Genomic DNA, 14656 nt, shown 5'->3' with positions numbered 1-14656 from the left:
AATGCATAAAGACTTTAGCACTTTTTGTTATAAATACGAAACTGTCTTTGGGAAAGCTCAAAAATAAGTAGGTCTTTGATAGTTATTGAGATTCACCTATTGATGGGCAATTAATATTAAAAACTAAAACATTTAAATTGAGGTGCTTTCATTTTATTGGCAGAAAATAAATTTTAGAAATGTACAAATTGGTCTAGAAGAAGAAGTAGAATTTGTTTCCACTTCCGCTGCTGTTGAAAAACCGTATAAATTCCGTCCAAGACCACTGTGGAGCAGCCGGAGATTCTGTCGTGGTTTCGGAGGCTTCAGTAGTTGTGGAACTTGCGGAGTTGGCGGGCAAAATTGCCACCATTGCCAAAAACAGAATAATAAATAAAACCTGTGTCTTCATCGCGGTTTGTTGGTCGACTAACATTTTTGCTACGTTTTTAGATGTTTTATACCTTTTCCAAATAAATCGAATGTTGTTGTCCCGCGATAAATATTTACACATGTGTTTCAGAGCATAATATCTAATGACGAAAAGTCAGCCACCTATAATTAGTAGACGGCGTGAAAGAAAACAAACATTTTCTGCGGTTCACTAAAGATTTGCGTTGTTCGTATAATATAATTCACATTTAAATTATCACAAAATTATTTAAAAAACTTAAATTCAGAACTTAAAACAGAAAGGAGTTTATATAAATTGGACTGAAGCAGTTCGCAAGTATGTAAAGAATTGTATAGTGTTGAAAAGTTTTATCAGATCTAATACATCAACATTCGTTACAAATTACATCTTTCATTGGGTCATGTCTTTAGTGGACACTTTACATAATTGTTTATGTCCTCGCTAAACTCATGATTTAATCCGGGTGTGGAGATTTTCTATTGAGTGTATATTTGATATACTTGTAGACCAGAAAATTAGAAACGTACGGTTATTCGTTATTTTCTATCTATCCTAAACTATCCTTATCTTTGTTGTTTTAGTTTGGCCCTAATATTAACAGAAAATATAAATTCATAGCTTTGTGTTTCAATTTTCCGTCGTTCCCCTGCTACACCTACGACGTTGGTATCTTTACGGCAAAAAGCTGCGGTAACACTGGACAACGTGCACAAAATAAAAAATCGAACTAAGGGAATATCAAAAATATAAAACCCCGAAATATTTTATATTCATTGACAAAATTTCGCTGTAAATCGGATATACCGGAGTCAGACATTAATAATCGCAGAGTTTAAGGCAACGAAAACAGTGGTGAGCAACAGCGAACACAGCGCACACACATAAGCGCACACACACACTTGCACAAAAACAGATGAAAATCTGGAAATTGTATTTTTTTGTAGTTTTGTATTGCTCAGGAGACTTTGTGATTTACTGCCACAATTGGCTATAGAACACACTAAACCTACGATAAACGAGCACCGATATCTCTAGCAGCAGACAAGAGAAACTCCCATTTCAGTTGGTGAAAGGAACCAACTGGGGTCGCAATTTCTGCGACGACATCTCATCTCGGACAAAGAAGGCATAGTTTTCCGTGCGTTGTGTGGATCGTGATTAAGAATTAAGGAGGTGTCCCTTTATGACGCACGCTTCTCGACCTAAGCAAATAATTAAAGACATCTGATAGTCAATAACAAAGGAAAGAGCGAGAGAGCGCACAGCAAGGGACACAAAAATAGCAGCGCACCATCATGACAATCAAGCCAGTGAGCGCCCCACCGAGCGCGAAACGCGTGGCTGGAAATGTGGATCCCGATAACAAGGAGGCGCAGGTGGTTGTGGTGGAGCAGTCGGTGGTCAGCCAGACCCATAACCATGCCCACAACCACCGTAACGTCGTCATCGATGGGCAGGTGCGTGGTTCTTAAGCCCCTTCTGGGAGTTGTCCATTAATATGCACCTTCGTTTCGCCCCCTTTTTCTAGAGCCCCCAGAGGCGTGGCGAGGTCTACGACGAACTGGCACGCACCCATCGCTGCAGCCCACACAAGAGGTAAGTTATAGCATTGGGCCACCTGGATTTCCCGGGGTGGCGCCCTGTGCCAACTGCATTTAATTGGTTAACTCGCCTGATGGGTGGTAGTCCCATAACATTCCTAAACCATTACCTATGGTAAATCTACTATAGAGTTTCCTCTGTAAATTTATGGCCATATATCCTAAACGAAAAACGACTGCATTAGATACTTATACAAAGAAATTGACATTTGAATTGTCACATCTACTATGCAATGATTTTGTTAATACAATAGTTGGCAGTCAGATTTTCAAAATTCAAAATTCTAGTCATATTTGCTCGGCATTTAATATTGTCGGTTTTCTGTCTTTCCAATAGCACACGCTCGAAGCGTCGCGAACACCACGAAGCGCACGCACATCTTTATAAGCGCGATCGTCTGGAGCGCGAGAAACTAGTCCATCCGACGGTAGCGGCGGGCAGTGGAGCACCTGGTGTATCTGGCAGCAAGTGCAACAGTCCACCGTCGACCTCAACTTCCGGCAGTAGCAGTCCGTCGGCAGTGGGCCGAAACTCACCCGAACATTTGGGTCTGGGCTGCACCACGGTGCCTACAGCTCAGGTCCAGATGTCTACGTCCACGGCGGCCGCCAATTTGTTAAAAACAGTGGAGGAAACCCTTTCCGGTTACAATAGCGGCGATGAGCATCATCAGCCCAAAGAGCGACTGATTCCAGTGGAAGAGTGGCAGCGCCGTGACCTGGAGTTCGCCAAATGTATGGAACAGCGCGGCTACGAACTTAAGCCTGTCGAAGAGGATGGCGCCTGCCTGTTTCGCTCTATATCCCTTCAAATATACGGCGACGAGGAGATGCACGACGTGATCCGCCAACACACTATGGATTACATTGTAATTATTCCTCTTGATGCAGCTTTTAATTTGTCCTAACAATTTTGCTTACTTATGCAGCACGAGAATCGGGAATATTTCGGTCAGTTTGTCACCGAGGACATCAACAGCTATATACAGCGTAAACGGGCCCGTGATGCTCATGGCAACCACATTGAGATCCAGGCTATTTCCGAGATCTACAGCCGTACCGTCGAGGTATACTGTTACCAGTCAAGTAAGTGGTCAGCTAAGATTATAAATGTCATCGTAGAATATGTATATATTTTGTAATATACACACTAATATATATTCATTTATTAAATATATCCAGATCCCATCAATATATTTAACTCCGAACAGTCACAGGCGGGCTATCCCCCGCTGCGTTTATCCTATCAGCGCGGATCACACTACAATGCTATTTTGGATCCCTACAACGCCACCGTTGGCGTGGGCCTGGGCTTGGCTGGATACAAGCCCGATATCCAAACCAAAGAGGCTGTGCGTCTCAGCGAGCAGTTGGAGATCGAGCAGGTATGTAATGGAAACAAAATTTCTAAGTACCATCCATTAACCCACCCCCTTTTTAATTGTAGACCATGTTTGAAGATAAACTAAAGACGACAGACTGGGAGGCAACTAACGAAGCCATTGAGGAGCAAATTGCTCGCGAGTCTTACCTACAGTGGTGTCGCGAGAATACACAACGCTCGCGCAACAGCAATACGGCGGCAGGATCGGCCACATCCTCGACGGTTACCTCTGCCGAAGCGCTTACCGACTCCGATGCCTCACCCTCAAAATATTCGGTGTGTGGGGGCACCGGCAGCAGCGGTAATCCACCTGTGGCTTTGACCAGCGGTAGTGGTGGTGATGGCGCCGGTCCCGCGTTTTCGCTGTCACCCAAAACACTCACCCAGTTTAGTCACAAGCTGCCGCAAGAGGTTAACGAGCTGGGTGGCTACGATAGTGATGCTACAGACATGAGTAGCACCAGCTCGGTGGGACACAGCGGTGGCAGTTCATCGCCGAGCACAGCTGCAAGCCAACGTTCGGGCAAGGGATCCAAGTCTCAGCGTCGCGCTACGGCCCTGAGAAAGAAACGACGCCACGAAACTCGCGAGGCGACTTTGGCTAGCAAGAGGTTGGTGTTCGTGGCGACTTGTGGTGCAGCTTACTGAGGTTTTAAGTTCCTTCCTACCTTGCAGCGCCGAGGCTTTGGAGGCTCCGCTGAGGAAGAGTCCAAAGCGCGATTCAGCGCCATCAGTGGCACGAGCTAACACGCCAGATGCTGAGCAGCGTCCCTCCACCTCGAAGCAGTCGTCTCATTCGCCACAGAAGAACGGGGATAGCAAGTCACCTAGCGAGCAGAGTTACTCTAGCTTTTATCAGGAGCTGCTCGAGGCATCCTACGCCAATGAAGGTGAGTTCGAATCAACTGTGATATCTATAAGATACCTAAACATTTCTACCCATTGATGATAGGCGCTAACGAGAGCGAGATGCTGCAGCAAGCCATCCAGATGTCCACACGCGATTACATGGAGGACCAAAAACGAAAGTTTCTCTTCGGACCGTAGACGGTGCCGCACAGAAACGCTTCGTTCTTTGTACAGTGATTTAGTAGTTATTTTCGCAAAAAACTGAAACAGAACTTACCAAAACAAAAACGAGATACGAGGAAACTACATACTATAATCGATCTAGAATGTTAAGTGGGCGTGAAGCGAAGATTGCGATTCGAGCAATGGTCATCGTAGCACACCCGCTTTTGCACATTTACATTCTCACATAACACTAACCCTATAAATATCATAAACATATATTTTTAATAAGGCCTCGTTGTATAATCATTAGAACCAAAATTAAAATGAAACATAATAGGTTCATTTTTATTTTTTTGATTCAAATGTGTATAAAGCACAACTCCACCCAGCGTGTTGTTTTTTTACCATGAATGAATTTTCCCTCCACGCCACGTTCCTTTTCCCCATAAAATAATGCCTATTTCGTAATTCGTCATAATGTTAAGCTTAGTGAAGTACGCACGATATGGACGGTAAATCAAAACTGCTCGTACATAAAATAATGGATATAAAACTAACACATGGGCATATACATAATACAGATAATAATACGGATAACGCTAATTAATTATTTAATTGACTACAATAAATGGTGCATAATAATCGTAATTTATGAGTACTTTAAATAAAGCAAATAAATAATCCCAAATATGAAGCTTTCTTGCTTTTTATCTGAAAAGTGATCAAAGAATAAAATAGTCTTACTTCGGTTTAGATCAAATTATATAATTTACTGCTTATTTACAGGGATTTGTGGTTGTTTTATCGGTGTAGCAAAAAGTTATACGTACATTCACAATTTTAGATTTGTTCCTACAAGTATGTGTAAATCTAAATTGCATTTGTTTACATAGTATATATATATAAATATATAGTTCGCTGCCAGTGAACAGTGTTCAAGTGTATGTACATATGGACGACATACATACCATACCATACAACATTGATTCTAATTGTAGAAAAATACATTTCACTAAAATACATTGCGTATAAAATTATTATTCCTTTGCACATTTGTCTTAAACTAAAGTACGGAGTGTTTTGGGGCGGACAACCTCACTGGGATTCATATTTAATTATTGCTTATAAATATAAAGGAAATCGTGGTGTAAAAAGTTTATTTAACTAAACTAATAGTTTATAAATTGGCTTGTGTGTGTGTGAGTTACACATTTGAGATCAGCAATAAAGTTTAAATCAATAACTCTTTAAAATAAATAGCTTAAGTTGCTTGGGAACTAAAACTATTGGAATTCAGATTTAATTAAGCTAAATTTTAAAAGATCCTATCGAATGTAGTTCTATCCCAGTGAATGTACTTTCGTTTGTGGAAGGTTCCCATCATTATTCCATCGCGAGCTTACGATTAAAGTTGTACAACGTTGAGAATTCCCTAGAGATCCCTAGAGAGAATCCTCGAAGACATTAGCTAACATCCTCCAGTTTGTATTATCCGATTTGTGAGAGTCAATTAAATTGTGTGGACCGAGAGAGTTATTTGTTAGTTTTTTTTGAGCAGCCGAGTCCTTGAGGACTCAGATGAGACTAAATTGAATTTCGCTTTAACTGACTTTACAAAAATCATTTGGCTAATTTATCATTTGCTGCTGTTGCTGCTGCTGCTGCGAAGTCTGCTGTTGCTGCTGCGGAGTCGCTTGCTGTTGGGTGATCACAATGTGATGTTGTTGCTGCTGTTGCTGTTGTTGCTGCTGCTGCTGCTGTTGCTGCTGCTGCAACTGCTGCTGTGCGCTGGCCAGCTGGTTGGCATGTTGCAGCGCCGCCGTTGTTGCCTCCGTGACTACGGGTTGCAACATACTGGTACCATTCTCACGCCGCACATGGCTATTCAGCTCGGCCTTGACCCGGCGGGCGATATGGGAGCGGGTGTGTTTGCGCAGATGATCCTTACGGTAGAAACCCTTGCCGCACTCGCCGCACTGGTGGCGCTTCTCGCCGGAATGGATGACGAAGTGCAGGCTCAGTTGCTCCTTCCGCTTGAAGGCCTTCAGGCACACGGTGCAGATGTAGGGTCTTTCCGGATTGTGCGACTGTTTGTGGCGGGTGAGGTGATCTTTGCGCTTCAGCGACGCCTGGCAGATGTCGCAGACATAGCGCTTCTCCAGGTTATGGCCCACCAGATGCACTTCGAGCAGTTCCGGTTCCGGATACGCCACATGGCATTCGGGACACATGTACAGCGGACTGCCGTCGAGTGCTGTGCCCAGGCGAATCTCGCCGGGTCGCAGCTTCGTCTTCCGGTCCTTGCTACGCTTTTTGCGCTTCTTCTTCTTGCCGGAAGTGGCGGCGGATCCACCGGCCGTCGTCGCTGTCGCCGTCGACGCCGTCGCCGTGACCGCCGCCTGCGTCTGCACCTGCAACGTCGCCTGCTGCTGCGGTTGCAGCGTCAGCTGCTCTGCCTGCTGAGGTATACTTATGGTTGTCGTGCCCAGGGTGTTGATCCCAATGGCTGGTCCCGCCTGCACCTGCAGCACCTGAAAATGAGTGTTAGCCATGCACTTATTATTCCACATCCTAAATATAATAATCTACAGTGACTTACCACATTCTGTTGGTTCTCCTTCTTTATCGTCTCCGCGGAATACTTGAGGAAGTGATGCAGCGACAGGGGCAGCGTGTTGGCTGGAAGATGCGAGAGGTAGTCGGCCACCGTGGTGCCCGGCGTCAGAGTTTGCCACGAGGTATTCTGGAGTACTGCAAAGGATTTCATTTGTTTAATCAATTAACATCTCATCTAGCTGCTAAGCAATTCAATCAATTTGTCTCTCACCTTGCTGCTGGAGGATGGCGTTGCACAGATCTTGGGTAAGTTCCTGCGGTGCGGTGACCTGTTGCTGCTGCATCTGCTGCTGCTGCTGCTGGCCGGAAGTTCCCGCCTGCAGGGCATCCGCTGCAGCACTCGTCGCTGTTGCACTTGCATACGCAACAGTTGCATATTGCGTCTGCTGCTGTTGCTGCTGCTGCTGCTGGGATGAAGCCACCAAGTGGCCATTGTACTTGTCACCCTGGAGTGCATCCTCCTGGCCGCCACGGAACTTGTTGCCACTGCTGCCCTGGCCCGCAGTCATAGTGGCCTGGCCAAAATGCGTTACCTGCTGCTGCTGCTGTTGCTGCTGGTAGCGATTACTGCTGCCGGCAGCATCCTGCTGCTGTTGCTGCTGCGGATTATTGGTGCCCGTCACTGTCACATCCGTCACGGCGGCAGTAACGGTGGAAACCAGCGGAGCTGTGCTCGTCGTGAATTGCGGCAGGCCGGGTATGTTTCCGGGAAAGGTGTTGCCAAACGGGGTGAAGTTCATTGTGCGTTCGTTACTAAGCTAATCAGGGGATTCCAGGGGAACTTAATGGGATCTTGTGCGCGTAGAATCAGGCTACTAGAATGAGATATTTAAAGTTGGGTTAGTTTTAAGCAGATTTTTTACTGCTTAAAATAAAATGTTTAAATATACCAACTAAAAACTATCTTAAATGTAAATGTATCTAAATGTAAATCGCTTTCAGTCAATCTTATATATCTATGTAAACAAACGAGTCTAACCAACACTAGGCAACCAAAGAACAATCCATTAATCCGTCGATTTTTCGAAAATAGACAAACCAAAGGTTGCTAAAAACTGCAGCACAATTTAAGCTTAGAAGGCTTTTGAATGGAAAGTGAAAACAGCGCTGCAGTTGTTGTTATTTTAGCTGACTTGCCGAACCGGAGGACTCACTCACTCACACACACACGCACACCGCCGTCTAAACTGCCACCCACCGCCCACTTTGCATTCGTGGAGGTGACGATAAAAAAAGAGCGCGAATCCTGCGCGCTGTATGAGAGCGAGAGCGAGAGAGACATAGGGAGGGAGGCGCCGTGGTGGGAGCAATAAAAATCGAAGGGGGCTGGAATTTTAGCGGGGATTTCGTCGATGTCGACCCACTATATAGCGATTTAGTGTGTCGGTACATTAAGATTAGGTTAGGGCTGACCTAAACCGTTAGTGCGTGGGATTCGCGTATTGAAAAGTGATAAGTAAGCGACGCGATATGGAAATCAACACGACAATGTAACGCATACGCAGTGTGGGACATTCTAAACTGACTCGCAAGTGCCAAAAGCCAAAGGCTGCGCCATATCGATTTTCACTCAGCACGCAAATTAGTGCCGTTTCTAATTGAGCACACACGCATATAACTTAGTTCTCGTTGCGTTCATAATTATAATTGTAATAATAATAACAAAGTGCAGTTCTCGCCGGCTTGTTAAACAGCAGACTTTCACTTGGGAAAACACCGTCGTCGTTTATTTTTGCCCATCTGCGCGCGAACCCGTGACACAATAAAACGCAAGGCGGGCTGACAAAGGAAAAGTGCAGCCAATTGCATTGCCAGCCCATTCTGGAGGTCACCTCCTCCGCGGCGAAAAGTACGGCCAAAAAAAAAAAGTATGTATTGTGTGGTATTCCGGATGGGGTTTTCGGGCGCTCTTTTCCGTGTGTGGAGGCTGGGGCGGGGGGGCTGTATCATTTTCCGTACCGCTCACCGTCTGAGGTGCACATGCACATGCACATGCGAATAACACCCGCCGCATCCACGAACGGAGCCACCTGGCGGCATGTGGCGTAGCTTCACAACTGACTGCCGCCGACCCGGCGATATAGTATTCCGACTTTTCTCTCCGCCACGAGACATATAGACTCGGCACTCGGGTTTTTCGCAGCCGGCACACGGCCACAATAGAGCTCCAAGCACCACCCCACCCCGCTCCAGTCCCACAGTCGGATCCCACCCATTTGGCATTAGTTGGTCTAACTACGCTCGTGTGCGGAAGAGAGCGGAGCGAGAATAAACAGCGAGAGCCAACAGTTGGGACTCTCGCAAAGTGGCTGGAATAAAAACACACTCTATTGGCCACTTTGCAAGGATATTGGCGTAACGTATCTGTTGGATGAATCTGTTGTCAGATACGGATACTGTATTTCATTGAATTGATATTGTCATATTAGTTAATTTTTAATAATATATAAAAATGTTTTAAATTAGTTACTTAAAATCTGATATATTTTGTGACATAAGCAAACCTTAGTTAATAAAACCAAATCAGTAGAAGTTTTCTTATGGCAATATGTTTTTTGATCGTGTGCGAATTCAAATAGAATAATAATTTCTATTAGCTTATAGTTTATTCAGCATTAGAGCTCCCTATAGGGCATTTCCAGAAGAGCCGCCTCCAAAGTATCCTTGTTGAGATGCAGAGAATCGTGTTTTGGTACACAGACTCCATTGAGTCGCCGAAATCCTTTGCGGCAAACGCACTTGGGATTATAGCAGAAATTTGCCGTCGGACACTCTTGTCCACTCGGGCATTTAATAATCATGCAACTAACTGACTCATTTTCCTCACAATCTACGCCCACAACTTGATAGAGATTTTCTGGGAATTTATAAGATAGTTAGGATTGTAGCTCAATTCTGCTGGGGATTAACATTTCACCATTCTGATATCTTCTTCCACCTAAAACTAATCCGACTAACGAAACACAAGATATTAGCAGGTATACATTCATTGCAACACTGATCGCATTAGTAGAAATAACTATTACTAATAGCGACCATTAGCGTTGCTAATAAGGTTAACAATTGTCTAAGACTCCAAATAAAAGTGGCTTACAAAAAATTAAAGCGTTTCAACTGGCATCACTTCCAACCCAGTTTTGAACTCTGTTTACTTGGCCATCTAACACACCAAGGGCGCACAAATGCCCACTTCACCGTGCTCCAGACATAAAGGACCTGCTCCCGCATGGAGGACCTCCTGCTCCGAGGACTGCAATTCGTGTGTGTGTGCGTGTATGCGTGATTTGCATATATGCAGGCCAAGTCGAGCAGCAGCCGCAGCAACAACAAGTGCAACCAAAACAAAGATGCTGCGCTCCTGACACTGAAACCCGCACAAGGCCAATCGACGAAATCAGGCCACGCACACGAATCCCGACACGGTGGCGGTGGCGATGGCGATGGCGATGACGATGGCGATGGCGATGGCGATGTAGATGACGTAGCGTTGCGATGCGATGCCCCCGGCAATCAGCCTGCCACAGCCTACCACAGAAGGCCGGCTTTCCCAGACCCGGAGACACTGTCACTCCCACTCGTACTCCCGAACATCTCCCAAACCCAAAAGCAGAGGTAACTGCACTCAGTCCTACACGGCGAACAAATGCTAGCTAACCATTTTCGAAGATATGTCAGATATAAGCTACAGCAATCTATAAAACTTCGAATTATCATTTAAAACTCAAATACAATACTTGTTGGGTATTAATAATTTCAATAAAACAACTAGGAATATTTAAATTTACTTCCATATACGCCTCATAATATATTTCAGTTAACTGTTTCTGAAAATATTTTTCGCAGTGTGCTATGCTGCAATCGGTGGCGAGTAAGCGCCGAGAACTCGCACATTTCTGAATCGGAGAGTAAGAGTGTCGGCGGCAAGAGGCGACTGGAAAATGTGGGGTGGTGGTGGATGCGATGCGGATGTGCTCGGCTAGTGCAACTCGCTGATGCGCATGTGGATGTGCATGGGTGGATGGGTGTGGGCATTGTGTGCGTGGGCACTTCGACGCCTTTCCGGCATTCAGGCATTGCATCACCATCACCATCACCATCATCATCGTCGTCGTGGTCGTTATGGCGGTGGTATTGCGGTATTGCGGCAAGCGAACATGCAGCAAGTCGACGCATCCTGCCGGTCAAACAGTCAACATTTCCATTCTTATAACGCAGAATGTGTTACAAGTGGCAGACAATGTCGCTCAACAGCGTTTAAATATTTTTAAATATGAAGTACTCTTAAACGAAGCTTAAAAATATTTATATTTTGCAGTTCAGTCTCGAAACATTCCTTCTAAAATTCCATTGAATGATAAATTAAAAAATGATTGCCTACTTTTTGGATACTTTTTAGTATACAACGCGGCGTATACTTGATAATATTGCGCATACGTAGAGCGTTTATTCTCAAGCCGGTGAACCATAAAATGTTAATAAATTTTATGAGTGAATAGCGTTTCTTTTAAATTCTATCAAATGTTAAAGGATAAAAATATATTCGTATGCCATTTTAGTATTTAACGCGGCGTATACTTGATAAAATTGCGCATACGCAGAGTGTTCTAATAAATGTGATGGATCTCACTATAAAATATCGTTTAGCAACTAGCAAGATAGTAAAAAGTTTAGTTTAGTCCAGTAAAAATGTGTTTCTTCCCACTGTGGGCCATTGTCACTGGCAGTTCGAGTGGGCCGTAACCGTGTCCGTATTCGTATTCGCATCCGTATCCGTGTCCGTGTCCGTGTCCGTGGCTGTGCACCCGCCGTTTTGGGAAAGACGAACTGTGAGGCTGAGTGCAAGTCGCGCCCGCCAAACACCCGTAACTCCCACGGCCCAGATCTCCGCCACCCTCGCAGCTGTGTTTGCGCCGTGAAAGTGAAACTGCGACGCACGGCAGAGCCGGGAGTTTGCAGCCGGAGCCGTTGTTGTATCCCCGCAACCGGAGTCGCCGAAATGCCATATTCGTGGCCGTGGCCGTGGCCATGACCCGTCGTCTGTGCTGCGCCGTGCATTCTGTATTCCATTCCGTATTCCGTATTTCGTATTTCGGGGCCGGGGCCGACACACAATGCACGTACACAAGATTCGGGGAAATTCGGAAACGCGGTCATATGATGTCGATGACGTTATGTCGGCTGACTCCGCATTTCGATGCAGGCACATTAAATGCTGATTTATTGCCCGTTTGCGTGGCGCATTAAGTAGCCGGCATTCTGACGAAAGTGCGTTTCCTGATTTAAGAAGTTCGTCAGACTTTCGAAAGTGGAATATATCCAACAAAATGGTTATGTGTTTGGGAAAAAAATATATTTTGAACAGAGAAACTTTAAAATAATCCTTTTTTATTAACTTCTTAATTCTTAAAAAAATTTAAATTCCTTTATTCTTTTTATACACTTATATTCAGTCGAAGATAAACAAACTACAGACATGATATTGAATCTATGGCTTTCGATTTATGTTTATATTTTTTTAAAAGCATTTTAAGGTTTTTAAAATATTTAAGGGATTTATAAGGGAGTAATTAATCAGTCATCAAAAAGTTTTGGCTTAATATGCAGTATTATCTGCAAACATAATTTATTGTTAATAAATGTTTTCTAAGCAGGAAGGTTAAGATTATAAATCTTAAGTGTATATAGGGTATCTGATAGTCTAGACACCCTACTTCTGAACTTCTTGTATTAATAGTTTCTCTCCCAATAGTTTTTTGCAGAGTGTACACCAATGGGGATTCGCCACGAGTCATTTAATAAACTAAACTTTGGTGCTACACAAAATGACCAATTGCTGGATTAATTTCCCTTAAATGATTTGCACGTACGAAAAGTGCTATGTACTCACAGTTTTTCAGTTGCTCAGCGCTTTATTCACATTTGCCGGCTCTTTGGCTAAAAAGCACGCTAGGAACATGCTAAATACAGGTTGCAAAACACTCAGCAGACACACGATTTCACGCGATTTTGTTGACGTTGATTGGTCGCGTGAAAGTAACAACGCGACGCGGAAATCGCAGCGCGGCAACGAATACAAGTGCAAAATTTGTATTTTCCGGGGGCGTAATGCCGGATTTGATTCAATTTGTTTCGATTTGATGCGATTGAACCGGATAACGTAGTGTCGGCGCTGACGTTATAAAGTTAACTGATTGAAAGTGCGTTCGTCCGGCGCCTAAAATTGTGTAGAGTTTGGTGACGAAGAGCCGATACTCGGCACCAATACAGATGCCGAAAGTAGCAAGCCATACCAATACCGTGGCACATTCGGTGGACTAGCAGTTTGGTCAAATGTTTGCCGGCGGCAGACAATTATTTACTCTTTAAATTGCCGACAACGGCGACACACACATCAGTGTGAATATATGTATGTGCACATACACACCCGCACAGACACAGGAATAACACTCCTCCCTCTCTCGAACACATACACGGGCACCTATGCCGGCTACTCGCTTTCGCTTTTGTATTTGTTCTCTCGCCGGCTTAGTGCCGAATGCTCCCCTCATCTCTGCCCCCCCGTTTTTATAACCTTACATCTAGTGCTGAAATCCCCTTGTTTCCTCCCTTTCGTCACTACTCATCTCACTTTGGTTAACTTCGGCACCTTTCGGGTTTCTCTCTCACACTAGGATGCTGTGCTCTCTGAAATTCGTCTCTCTCTCTCTCTCTTTAGTGCACATTCTCTCATTGCAACTTTCAGTGTCCCGTTAGTTAATTTGAGCGCTCGCCGTCAGGTATGCAACAGTTTTTTTCAAACGCATTTTTAATAGGCATTTTTGCCTGCATCAAATCTAACAAAACCTACTAAAATACTGCAGTACATAAGAATTTACATAAGTGCTCTTATGTGTTTATGTGATTTATATGAATGTGCACAAAAAGCACTCTTTGTTTAGCTTTAAGGGCGGTCTTCAAATAACTGCATTTGGTTCGTTTTGCTGATGGGTATGGGTTGTGTTAAACTTTAGTTAGGATGATATATGTATACATGAATTTCTTTGCCTATCTGCATACAAGCAATTAAATTCTGAAATTGATTTATTTTTCTCAACGGTGAGTGCACAATCTTTCTTCCCATAGAGGCATGTTTACACAATGCCATATCTTAAATCACCACGAAGAAATAATTTTTATGTAAAGGTATTGAAATATTGCTTCTATTTATTTAATATATTATATTCATACAGATGTAGATATATGAATATGGAAATTTTATAGACGGCAGCCAAAGAAGCTTAGGCCGAATCTTTCTTTTGTCTACAGCGTACAATAATAATAATGAAATTATTTATTAATTGTTGGAAAAACAATGATTCATTTTAATACATTTTTTGTAGAACGACGACTGTTTGGTTGGATTTGGTAGCTTCAACTTTAATACTGCAATATGCAGTATTTAAAAAATAATACACTTTTAATATTCGAGAAGCATTTATAACAGGAGCCAAAAATATGCTTTTATAAAGTTCAATTTAAGTAAAGTATTATTATTATACAAATCGCATATTTAACACATTTTACTTACATTAACTCCATTGCCCTTTTAAAGTGTCGTAATCTGTACATTTACTATAAAATCAATATTCTTATGTAAAAAAAAACGGG

General features: G+C 43.6%; 4 protein-coding genes across 8 annotated transcripts; 2 read left to right on the top strand and 2 right to left on the bottom strand.

Annotated features, from left to right (window-relative positions):
• Positions 1-148: 148 nt before the first annotated feature.
• Positions 149-590, bottom strand: LOC117141064. The gene has a single exon (XM_033304352.1). The coding sequence runs from the start codon at positions 491-493 to the stop codon at positions 194-196; it is 300 nt and encodes a 99-aa protein (XP_033160243.1). The 5' UTR covers positions 494-590; the 3' UTR covers positions 149-193.
• A 475-nt stretch (positions 591-1065) lies between these two features.
• On the top strand, positions 1066-4729 carry LOC117140191 (OTU domain-containing protein 5-B). Of its 2 annotated transcripts, XM_033302969.1 has the most exons (9): positions 1066-1246; positions 1339-1851; positions 1923-1990; positions 2333-2864; positions 2925-3081; positions 3178-3380; positions 3443-3990; positions 4055-4269; positions 4332-4426. In XM_033302969.1, exons 2-9 carry the CDS (start codon positions 1690-1692, stop codon positions 4424-4426), a joined length of 1980 nt encoding a protein of 659 aa, XP_033158860.1. In that variant the 5' UTR covers positions 1066-1246; positions 1339-1689. The 2 variants fall into 2 exon arrangements, with proteins under 2 accessions (XP_033158860.1, XP_033158861.1); XM_033302970.1 differs by lacking the exon at positions 1066-1246 and having other exon boundaries at positions 1690-1851; positions 4332-4729.
• A 587-nt stretch (positions 4730-5316) lies between these two features.
• On the bottom strand, positions 5317-13654 carry LOC117140192 (mediator of RNA polymerase II transcription subunit 15). Of its 4 annotated transcripts, none has more exons than XM_033302974.1 (4): positions 13586-13654; positions 7221-7824; positions 6993-7144; positions 5317-6924 (listed from the first exon to the last, which is right to left on the bottom strand). In XM_033302974.1, the coding sequence occupies exons 2-4, from the start codon at positions 7747-7749 to the stop codon at positions 6022-6024; spliced, it is 1584 nt and encodes a 527-aa protein (XP_033158865.1). In that variant the 5' UTR covers positions 7750-7824; positions 13586-13654; the 3' UTR covers positions 5317-6021. The 4 variants fall into 4 exon arrangements, with proteins under 4 accessions (XP_033158865.1, XP_033158862.1, XP_033158863.1 ...); XM_033302971.1 differs by lacking the exon at positions 13586-13654 and adding an exon at positions 8969-9040; XM_033302972.1 differs by lacking the exon at positions 13586-13654 and adding an exon at positions 8976-9018.
• LOC117140194 lies at positions 10140-10766 on the top strand. Its single transcript, XM_033302975.1, has one exon. The coding sequence runs from the start codon at positions 10302-10304 to the stop codon at positions 10623-10625; it is 324 nt and encodes a 107-aa protein (XP_033158866.1). The 5' UTR covers positions 10140-10301; the 3' UTR covers positions 10626-10766.
• Positions 13655-14656: the final 1002 nt, after the last annotated feature.

This window comes from Drosophila mauritiana, chromosome 3L, assembly GCF_004382145.1.
Source record: "Drosophila mauritiana strain mau12 chromosome 3L, ASM438214v1, whole genome shotgun sequence".
NCBI classification, from domain to species: Eukaryota; Metazoa; Arthropoda; class Insecta; order Diptera; family Drosophilidae; genus Drosophila; species Drosophila mauritiana.
The sequence above is the reverse complement of the archived record's forward strand: the minus strand, read 5'-3'. Positions and strand labels throughout refer to the sequence as shown.

Bases quoted from the DNA above. Each gene is read 5' to 3' on its own strand.
- LOC117141064 (XM_033304352.1), bottom strand. From the start codon at position 493: ATGTGTAAATATTTATCGCGGGACAACAACATTCGATTTATTTGGAAA.
- LOC117140191 (XM_033302970.1), top strand. From the start codon at position 1,690: ATGACAATCAAGCCAGTGAGCGCCCCACCGAGCGCGAAACGCGTGGCT. The intron at 3,082-3,177 runs GTAAGTGGTCAG...AAATATATCCAG, and splicing joins GGTATACTGTTACCAGTCAA to ATCCCATCAATATATTTAAC. The intron at 3,381-3,442 runs GTATGTAATGGA...TTTTAATTGTAG, and splicing joins AGCAGTTGGAGATCGAGCAG to ACCATGTTTGAAGATAAACT.
- LOC117140192 (XM_033302974.1), bottom strand. From the start codon at position 7,749: ATGAACTTCACCCCGTTTGGCAACACCTTTCCCGGAAACATACCCGGC. The intron at 7,145-7,220 runs GTGAGAGACAAA...AATCCTTTGCAG, and splicing joins CGCCATCCTCCAGCAGCAAG to TACTCCAGAATACCTCGTGG. The intron at 6,925-6,992 runs GTAAGTCACTGT...ACTCATTTTCAG, and splicing joins AGGAGAACCAACAGAATGTG to GTGCTGCAGGTGCAGGCGGG.
- LOC117140194 (XM_033302975.1), top strand. From the start codon at position 10,302: ATGCAGGCCAAGTCGAGCAGCAGCCGCAGCAACAACAAGTGCAACCAA.